The 10,649-nt window shown below is 40.7% G+C and overlaps 1 protein-coding gene across 1 annotated transcript in view; it reads left to right on the top strand.

Moving 5' to 3' along the window:
- The first annotated feature begins 440 nt into the window (after window positions 1-440).
- ATXN2 (ataxin 2) overlaps window positions 441-10,649 on the top strand; it is a 44,015-nt gene continuing 33,806 nt past the window's right edge. The window contains exons 1-3 of the mRNA XM_008940108.1: window positions 441-473; window positions 1,438-1,588; window positions 9,992-10,116. Of these exons, the coding sequence (XP_008938356.1) occupies window positions 441-473; window positions 1,438-1,588; window positions 9,992-10,116 (309 nt within the window). The remainder of the gene's footprint in view (window positions 474-1,437; window positions 1,589-9,991; window positions 10,117-10,649) is intronic.

Here is a 10,649-nt window from a genome sequence, read left to right on the forward strand (position 1 = left end):
TTTCAGCAGGCCCTGAAAGCACCTTTGTACTTCTGCAGCAGTTGGAAGTTCCATATCCTGTGGGTGGCTCTTAAGCCAGAGAGGGGTGGCAGGTAGCAGGGCTTTTTCTATTAGGAGTCTTCACCCAACCAGCAAGAGGATTTCCTTATTGGGTGACATTAGGGGCACTCTGTAACATTTATCTTGTTTGGAAGGATACTCAGATCTTTAATTGATCAGAGAAAGGGTTACAGGTCCTCTGGAAATCCCAGGTGACCTGTATTCTATGTATATTGCCTGAATAAGGCTTTGGAGCAGTGTTTCTAGGAACTATTATTTCCTGATGAAAGCCTGCATTATTTTTGGCACACTAACCTTTTAAATAGTTAAAAGTGTTTCTCATACATTCATGAGGTCTTGTTTTATTTTTTCAGATTTCTTTTGATGGCATCTATGCAAACATGAGAATGGTTCACATCCTAACGTCAGTCGTTGTAAGTCTTCATGTTGGGGAGTAAAGGGGTTTCTATAGTGACACAGAGGTGTTAACTAGCCCACTAATTGTGATATAACACAGTGAATATTAAACTTTAACAGTAGGAATGTTTTGCCAAGATTGAACTTTAAAAATCACAGTAATGGCTGTCATGTAATTTTAGCTTGGAAAGGTTCAAATAGAATTTGCAGAGATAAAGGAAATTTCGTAGGTGCACTGGTTGCATGGATAAATAAAATGAGTGTGTGTGCAGGGAATGGGAGCTTTTCTCCACAGACTTTTGGTTTTGACATGCCAAAATGAAGGCACCCTGTCCCACATCTGTGAGAGCCCAGGATAAGCCTTCATCCTTATTCATACCCACACATATATGCACATTTTGGTTTTTTGACCACATAACTGGTCAAGAGTACTAAATTTTGTTTCTGTCAGTATCTTTAAATCCCTTCACAACAAATGTTGGTGCACCCCCAGCTGTTTGCATCTGCAGCACACAGTGCTGTGTTTATAAATGGGCTGATGTTGAATGAGTAGATTTGACTAAAAACTGAGCTGTATTTTTATCCTGTGTAGTTAGGTTAAAAGTACATCCTTGAGAAAATTGCTCGATGTCATTTGTTAGACTGGTAGAAAGCTGTATTTTTATTTTTTCTTGCATTCTAGGGATCCAAATGTGAAGTACAGGTGAAAAATGGTGGTATATATGAAGGAGTTTTTAAAACCTACAGTCCTAAGGTAATTTTTGTTTTCATTTTGACTCTTCCCTACTTTAAAACATCCTAATCCTGAATAATCAATGATCGCAATCTGAATATTTATTATGAATTATTTTTGCTATACATGTCTAGGTTTACACAAGCAGATTCTTTTTTTTGCAAACTATTATAAACATCTGGTTTGTGCAAGTTATCAAGTGGCTTATTGTGCATTAAGTTAGTGTTTCCTTTTTGTATCTCTAACAGTGTGATTTAGTGCTCGATGCTGCTCATCGGAAAACTGCAGAATCCAGTTTGGGGCCAAAACGTGAAGACATCCTAGAGAGTATCTTGTTCAAGTCTTCAGATTTTGTCATGGTGCATTTTAAGGATATGGATACCAATTATGCAAGAAGAGGTACACTTGTGTTTAAATCTACCTGTATCTTAAGTTTCTAAGTCAAGGTTTTTCAATGTAGATGCTTTAAAAAAGAAAAGTTCACATTTAGACTCTTAACGAGTGCAGAACGTCCAAATAACCCATTAATATCACAGGGATGGGTGGGTGCTGAACACCTCCCTAAATCAGAAATGCACCAACCTTTTTAAAATGGGTGGGAGAACCTTTGTGAGGGCACACAGCTTTGAGTGGCTGTTGCAGGTGTCTGGGAAGCTAATCCTTAGAGGTGTTACAGAACATCTCACAGATTTCATGGGAGGTTGTTTTGTATTTCTGTAAATGTCTTTCTAAATTAGTCTATTAAATGTTATATGAGAATCCATGAATATACAAATTCTTTATAAAAGGATTATTGTGCAGACTTGATGTGCATATAAAGTCTATATTTAGTTAAGTCATTTTTGTCTTTAAACATACATTCATATAAATATTTTGAAAACACTACTGAAAATGGAGCTAAAAATTCTTCAGGCAAGCCCACTATTTGTGTTTTTAATTTCTGCTTCACTATCTGTAGATCTGTAGCTAAGGCTTTCCAAAATACATAAGAACCTAGTGAGGGGCCAGGCAAGTGGTCTTAAAATCTTGGAAGACGTGGCTTGAAGCTGTCAGAATTAACTGATTTTAGAGGCAGTCTTCACACTTTTTCTTTTCATCTCTGACCTCCAAGACCCTAATTATTTTTCTGGAATCTAAGAGGCTCCTAAGTCAGGTCTGGTTCCTTCACAGATTTTTTTTAATTTATTTTTTTTAGGGGGGGGTGATACATCTCAAGGGTTTTTATGCTGATGCTTCTGATTTTCTGGGCTAGGGAATAAAACCACACACATAGCTTTCTGTGCCAGGGGTGAAACTGTGTGTGTCCCTTTTCAGGTTGCTCCCCATCTGTCAGGGGAGCTAAGTGGTTGTTGTAACACACATGCTTGGGTCCCATGTAGCAGTATTTAGAGATGAGAAGGGACTGGTGGATGTTTAATGAGATCCTTCTCTTTTCACCTTGTGTTTGTACGAGCCTATGTTCTTGCCTGATTAAAGCTGAAGAATGAGAAGCTTGTTGTTTTAAGGAATTTGCTTTTCCCAGAAGAAGATGCATAATGTCAGAGCAAATGTAGCATTGAAATGCAGATAAGGTCCAGGTTCTGGATGGGACTTGGAATTTAAATTGCACAAGAGCTGAGTTATAATGGGTCTGCTATGAACATCACTTTAATGGGAATGCAAACTGGACTCTCTGTTACCCAGTCTTCACAGTTTTTGAGCAGAGGCCATGAAGAATATACTACTACTTCTAGGAATAATTGCTCAATGGAAGTTTTCTAGAAGAAAATGACTACTTCAGGTTGAACAGTTCCACTTTATTAGGTGGAATGTATTTGAATCTGAATCTCTTAAGTAGCTGTAGAGGAGAGCTGAAATAAAGCTGTAGAGACTTGGAGCAAGATAAACTGGAAGGCTGCAGAACTCGATAAGTTCTAGTGGGTAAATTAATCTGCTTTCCATTTTGTCTCAAAAATGTATTATCTTGGAATGACACTTGAAAGTGTAAGGCAGTCTCTGATCACACCTGCAAATTAGAGCAACGAAGCTTTCTGCTTCTTGGGAAATTAAACAGGCAAGGATTCAAAAGAATGAGTGTGTGAGCATGCATGGAGGAACTGCTGGCTTTTTGTTCTTATAAATAACCCAAATCTTCATGGTAACAAGTCAGATAAGCCTGTGTCATTCACAGTAAAGACTGAGTCTGAACTCCTGGGTGAGGAGATGGTGCTCCTTGCTGTGTTCATATTGGGAATGGTTTTTATCTGGTGCCCAGAGAAGTTTGACAGTTTTACACTTCTCCAGGAACAAATCTTTTTAAATTGCCTAGTCCTCAATGTTTTTTGGCTTTCACAGGCAAGTTAGTAGACAATTTGGTAGGAAAAGCAGCTTGCTTTCACTTCTTCAAAGATGCAGTCAAACAAAAGGGCACTTCACAAGTACTCTACTGCCATAGGAGAGGCTTACCTAGAGGTGGGTTTGTTGGGGTCTGTGTAAATAGTTCTCCTACCCCTTAGGAGACTACTAGGCTCTCAAGAAGGCCTTGAAGTAAGCTTCATTTCTGGAAAAGATACAGATTTGGAAATTCTGGCATATCCTGGTTTCCTGGGTCAGTATAAGTATCGGGAATTCTTTGGGTTTTTATTCTGACATTTGCTTCTCTGCTGAGCTGGGGGAGTGTGGACAGACAGTGCTCCTGGCTGTGGGTCCTGATCTCCTGCCTTACCCTCAGACTGGGGTAGCAGAGATGGTGGAGTAGCAGCTGCACTGTCTGCCTGACGACCAGGCAGAAGAGGCTGGAAGAGTGCTGGGAAAGAGCAGCAGCTGGAGAGAAGGGGAACGGGATGGATTCTCCTTTCAGAAGAGGAGCAAATACAGTTGTGTCTGAAGGAGCCATGTGAAAGAGCCTGCCAGGCACCTTCCACTGCTATCATGCTCATGCAGCTTTGGAGCAGTGAGCTGATAATCCATCCTGCAGCTCCATCAGTAGCGTGAGTGCAGGGGAGGTAGGGACAGCGTAGGCTGGGGGGGGCCAGACCTCCCTGTTTGGAGGCAGCACTCTGCAGTTTGCTTCTGCCAAGCATGACATGGCACCTTTAGATGCTCTGGTGGAGAGAGCGTGGAGCCTGCCCAGATTGTAGAAATTGGAAGGGTTGGGAGGAAAAAATAGTAGGCCTGTGTAGATTGGGACATTCTAACAGTTCATGTTTAAGAAATAAACCTGTCCCTGCTTCCTGGATCCTTATTTTGCAGCTCAGTCAGCCTGCATAGACCTTTGTGCTTGTGTAGTGGGCTTCAGAAGGAATGGAAAGGGGTCACCTGAGGGTCTCTCCCTGCAGAATTGGGGCTTTCTGCTGTACAGGCAGGCTGATGAATGAAACGTGCATTGGAAGATGCAGGTGAGATTGTATTATATCCATCATCCTCCTTTCCAAACTATTCCACCTGCATTTAAAGAGGGCCAGGCAAGGTTTCTGCACGCAGCAGTGGAAATCAACTGCTAAAAATCCCCTCCAGTGTGTGAGGTTGAAACTCTCACCTGCATGTTAGCCTGGAATATCTTCCTGCTTCACCTTCTGAGGCAAAGGTGGGATGCTTGGATCTCATAGCTGCCAGGTTCCTTGGATTCCACAATGGAAATCAGAGGGAGTATTTATCCTGTGTTCTACAGAAGAAGCTCCTCGTGGTGTTCCCTGTAGTCCTAAACACAACTGGTGGACAGTGCTGGTTTGCATATGATTCAGATTTGAGTAAGGCTTCAGAATTGCCTTCTTGGCTTCCCTTTAAAGACAAGACAATTCAACATCATAACTACTGTTAAAGTAAAAGGCTTCTACAGTGTTTTTATTGTTCTTCTGGTGCCATTAGTGCACTCTGAGAAAAATATTACAAATCCAATGAAAAAAGGCAGGGGAGAACTGGCCATTTAAGTTTTTCCTTGAATTAGCACTGAAAGTGGCATCCTTCCAAAGAAAGTGTTGCAAGGGGAATAGCAGTAGGCACATTATGAACAAAGGAAGGAAATGTAGGCTCTGCAGAGCTGGTGGTAACTGGTTTTAATGTTTCAAATCAGTAGTAAGTAGTTACAAAACAAATGAGAGTTTACTGTTGAAACCTTTCAGATGAAACCTCAGTTTACTTTGGGCCCTGCTGAGCTTGATCAGAGCTTGCAGTGTGCAGCCTGAACACCTCTGGCACGTAACGCCGGTCGGTTTAATAACATCTGAACTGCCAAGCTGCACTTAATTACCTATTTGTGCTCTTCAACATTAGGAGCTCAAAATATGTTTGCGAAAACAAGCGTGTTAAACACTGAAGTGAATTAAACCCGGGCTCTTAATTGCTCTATTCTGGCAATTTTTTTCTTTTAACTCATTTAGTAGCACATACTTGGGAAGAATTTGCCCAAGCTGAGTTTTTCTCAGAATGTGTCTATTTAATTTGCCTTTACTTAATGTGAATTTCTGTTGCACAGAATTATCTTTGGGATTTAGTCTTTTTTTTCTTTATTTTTGTTCCTTTTTCCTAGTTAGAAGGCTTTAAAACAAGAAGCACAAGGTCTTTGATACCAAACCCCTTTGCTTAGGAGATGTCCCAGTAAGCAGGTACAGAGGCAGTGGGGGCTAATGAGTGTTAGAGCTCAAGCTCTTTGTTTGACCCGTTTTCATTTGATCTTCAGCTTGGTTTTTACCATGTAGAAAAGGAATTGATTAAAAATTTGGCTGTGTCAAGGTGTCATGTGAATTGCTCATTCAACAGCTTGGAGGCAGGAGGCACCAGATAAGGGGGAGGCTGGGCCTGTGCAGTCACTGTCTTGTCTGTTATTACTTGGCCAGTTGGCACTTGTAGCAGCACTTCATGTTTTAGCTTCTACTTTAAAGAAGCACAAGGTCTTTGATACCAAACCCCTTTGCTTAGATGTCCCAGTAAGCAGGTACAGAGGCAGTGGGGGCTAATGAGTGTTAGAGCTCAAGCTCTTTGTTTGACCCGTTTTCATTTGATCTTCAGCTTGGTTTTTACCATGTAGAAAAGGAATTGATTAAAAATTTGGCTGTGTCAAGGTGTCATGTGAATTGCTCATTCAACAGCTTGGAGGCAGGAGGCACCAGATAAGGGGGAGGCTGGGCCTGTGCAGTCACTGTCTTGTCTGTTATTACTTGGCCAGTTGGCACTTGTAGCAGCACTTCATGTTTTAGCTTCTACTTTACTAATAATCTTGAGAGCAGTATTTTTGGTTTGGGAACAATTACTTGGAGAATTTATTTTTTTAGCTCTGTTCTCCATTTTGTTGCTCGTTAATTTTGGTAAAGTCTTGTTTGACCTGCTGCATTTTTAATCTTGGTGTCCTGGGTGCCTGCCTAGCTGTTTGTTCCAGGAAAACAGTGATCTGTCCCTTCAGGTGCCATCCTGCTATGTTTAAACTTGGCCTGAATTCTCACGAGACCATATTTCCTGACTAGAAGTCAGCCTTTTGTAGCTTGAATTTCTCCTAACTCTGGATTTTCTTTGAGTTGTAGAGCTCAAACTAATGTTGCAGTCTCACTTGTGACTTTTGTTTTAAAGTGAGAAAGAAATGAGGATCAGTGAAGCCTCCTGTGCCCCATGATATAGTGGATTTTCCTGGGAAACTGGGCACTGACTGTACACACCTTACTCAGATCTGTAGCATTCGTTAGTGCAGTTTTTGTTTTGACTTGTGTGGTTTGTTTTTTGTTTTTCCTCCCAGTTCATCTGTATCATTATAATTTTTAACAGTGCTCTGCTGAATGTTTATGTGGCTTTGTAAATAAGAAAATTAGTGGGTTGAGTAGATGAGTCTTGTTAAGCTAGTATTTTATTCACAGTATCCAAAATGGCTCAGTTGTGTAGTAGGGAGTTTGTCTGAAGTAATTTACTAGACATGAGGGAAACACCCTTCTGAAGTACAACCAATTCCCTCCACCAGGTGCTGTTGTCTGTTCTCCTAACTCACATTTATCTAATCTCACTGGGGAAGAGTCCCCTCTGCTCCCAGTGAAATAATGCAGAAGCAAACCTCCCAGTTTCCTAAATGCCATAAACAGCCTCCAACTCACCTTTAGACTTGCAAATGTCCAATCTGAGAGGATCAGACATGAAACACTGAATTAATGATGTTTGGCACAGAAGCAGCACTGGTTGGTCTGGATTTTGGCAGTGCCAGCGATGGGCTATTGATAAGATAAATGCAGAATTCCCAAATACAAGTGCCTTACTTTTGCCTCCCTGCTAAACATGCTCTTTAGTCACTACTTCACCTGTGGATTGAGGTCGTGTTGTGTTTCTGTGTAGTTTCAGATGACATCTAAACATACCTTCTGTTAGACAGAAAATTTTAAAGGCTGTTTGTGTGAAGGGAAGGTTGGAAGATGTTTCCTTTCGAGTTGGTATGCCTTAGAAATCTGTAGGCTACTTGAAGTTTTGGAGGGTTTTTTTGGGGGAAGCAAAGTGGGGAAATACATGGGGCTGTTCATAGGTGGGAACACTGCTGAGGTTTTACTGTGGAAATGATCTTTGCAAGGTGGGGGATGTATAAACAGTTTAAATATGCCTGTGAGAGGGACTGAAAGAGTTTAGCTTTGCTTGAATTCAGCCGTGTAATGTGAAAAAAAATCCACCTGTACTTATATCTGATGTCTTCCAATTTTTTCTCTCTCCATATCTGTTGTAGTTCCTTCAGAAACAGGTAACTTTTTTGGCAGTCACTCTATGTCTCTGCATCTTGCCTTTCATAATGCTTTTGTTACCATAATATATAACAGAATCTTAATATCTTTGCTCGCACATTTCTGGCACTACAAAACATGCATGTGTGACTTTGCAGAATCATTTAGATCTTGCAGTTAATTGGTGCCTTCTAGTCTCACCCTTGATTTTTTTTACCTTTTCTGAAGAGCTGAAAATGCCACGATTGAAATTTTGCATCAGCATGTAGGTAGTAGGATACAGCAACTCTGCTTCAGGACAGTTTACAGGTCATAGAGTCGTTAAGGTTGGAAAGGACCTCTAAGATCATCAAGTCCAACCATCAGCCCAACACCACCATGACCATTAAGTCATGTCCCCTCTAAACCTAAGTCATCCCAGAACATGCCTGCTAAAGGCATCGTGTTTAGTGATGAGCTAAAACCTGATCTCACTTGGAAGAGTTAACCTCTGGCTGTGTAGGTGCTGCCACAGCTTGGGTGACACTGTGACATCTCGTGGGGTGACCGAGGCAGGGCACATGAGCCCCAGCAGTGATGTGCCTCATCAGGTGTCTTCCTCTCATTTGGCTTTCTTTTCTTGTTTTACCAATTCTTTTCTATTTGAAATAAAATGTTTAGCTAGTAATCTTATTTTACGTACATTTTCTACAACCTTTTTTTCTGTATAATCTTATTAACAATGCTTAATTGCTTAGCCAGAGTTCTGTGGTCTTTGTTTATGAGTTGAGCGAGCATTTCATGAGCTAGTGCTGAATGTTATTAGGCAGACCAAGCACAGTCAACTGTTACAACAGGTCGTACCAAAACTGCCCTGTGAAATTGGGTAAAACAGGAATAATAATCTATGTCAGCAGTCTCTCCTTAAAAAAAAAACCTTCAGTGATTGTTTAAAAACTGTGACATCAATGCCCAACTTCATATGTTGTGAATTCTTTTCATGATGGCTTTAAAGTTCATTTTTCTTAGTAAGATTTCACATCTTGCCAGAAGTTAATTTAAGCCACATTCTTCCATATCTGGTACTGCCTGGTGGTTTAATCTCATGTTTTCTAAAGGTCTGAAATGTTTGCTCTGTGTTTTCAGTAGAATGATAATAGGAAATTCTAGATTGAAGACTTACTCATTTTAGGCTTATTTATTTATTTATAAGCCTGTAACAAGCTTATTTTATCATTTATAGTTCCTTCTGTTTAAGTATGGCAGCTCTGAGATCTAGTTGCTTACAAATACAAAAGCTTGGCTTCCTTGGTGAATGGCTTTGTACATTTTTTTTTAAGCACTAATATTCTAGTATTATCCCTTAAGTCTGGCTTGAATGAAACATGAACAAGTGAAAATAAAAGCTTGTGATCTTTATTTTTTTTTTTTATGTAAGCTTTTATAATTTTTATAAACAATAGCAGACCCTTCCTGCTTATTTATTTTCATGTGCTGTTGAGAACAAGAGTTAGAGTTTCTGAATCTCTCCCTGTGATTTGGGTAAGCTGCTTGAAAAAGCTCTTGCAGGAAAGCAGAAAGACATCTCTGTTCATGTCACAGTGAACGGGTGCACCAAGCTAAGGGGTAATTGGGTTACACTGCAAGGGGAGTCAAGTGTGTGCGTGCATGCTGCTGTGTGGAGGAGCTGGGGAAGCAGAGGAAACCCAGGTATTGGAAGGGAAACTTGTGTTTTGCCCATTTAGGGAATGGGATTGGGTTGCATTCATGCTTTTTGGATATTTGCATAATCTTGTTAGCGCAGTTGTGTGGGCTGTTTGGAAAAGGGCATTATACAAGGAATGAGAATCCTCAGGTAGCCTTTTTTCTTCAAAAACATTACATGTAATTTCTATAAAATACTTGGAAATAACTGAAAGTGCTTAGAGCTATTCTGTGATGCATTAGAAGTTAGTCTGTGCTTCCAGAGTTACCCCAAGTATGAAGTAGGCACCTTCCTGCTGTAGCCTGGTTGGAAACAGCAACCACAGGAGAAGGAGAGTGGTGCTTCATGTGCCTGCAGTGCTGCAGCCTTTGGTTGTTCCTCAGATAAACTAGTGCCTGCATCTCCCTGTGCCTAACCAAACTGATTTCACCCCATCCCTCCCTGCTCCCTTTGTAGATGCTTTTACTGACTCAGCCATCAGTGCTAAAGTAAATGGAGAGCACAAGGAGAAGGATCTTGAACCGTGGGATGGAGGAGAGACCACCGCTTCTGAGGAGCTTGAAGCATTAGAGACAGATGTTGTAAGTAATGCTTTTATATCCCCTGTGACAGCCTGTAGAAAATAAGCTATTTCTCTGGACATACCTTGCAACAATTCCTTAATTTTAATCTAGTAATGAACTCCTGGCTGAAAGTGCTGGCCTAAGTTGTACGGGTGTATGTTCAGCCTTTGATAGCAGCTGCCACAGCACTTTTTTTTACAATTTGAATAACAATAGCTAGATTTCAAATGCCAATTTTGGCAAATATTGACAAATGGCAGCTGCTGTGGTGAGGGACGTGTTTGACTCGTGGGCTGGCTGAAAGAGGAGCTTTTATTAAGGACACCAAATTCAGCAGTACGCTGAAGTGATTTATGTTTAATCAGAGCACTCCTGTCTGACTATCACTGAATTTAAAAATTATGGCAAAATTGTGCTTAGCTAACTGCCTCTGAGCTAAGATGAAGGAAATGAAGGGAGTCTGACCCAGGACTTAATAAGCATGGATACAGTCTCAGCAGATGATGAATCGTTCGATGAAGAGTATGGTCTCAAATGACATTTCCCTCCAT

Source organism: Merops nubicus, unplaced genomic scaffold (genome assembly GCF_000691845.1).
Source record: "Merops nubicus isolate BGI_N331 unplaced genomic scaffold, ASM69184v1 scaffold20265, whole genome shotgun sequence".
NCBI classification, from domain to species: domain Eukaryota; kingdom Metazoa; phylum Chordata; class Aves; order Coraciiformes; family Meropidae; genus Merops; species Merops nubicus.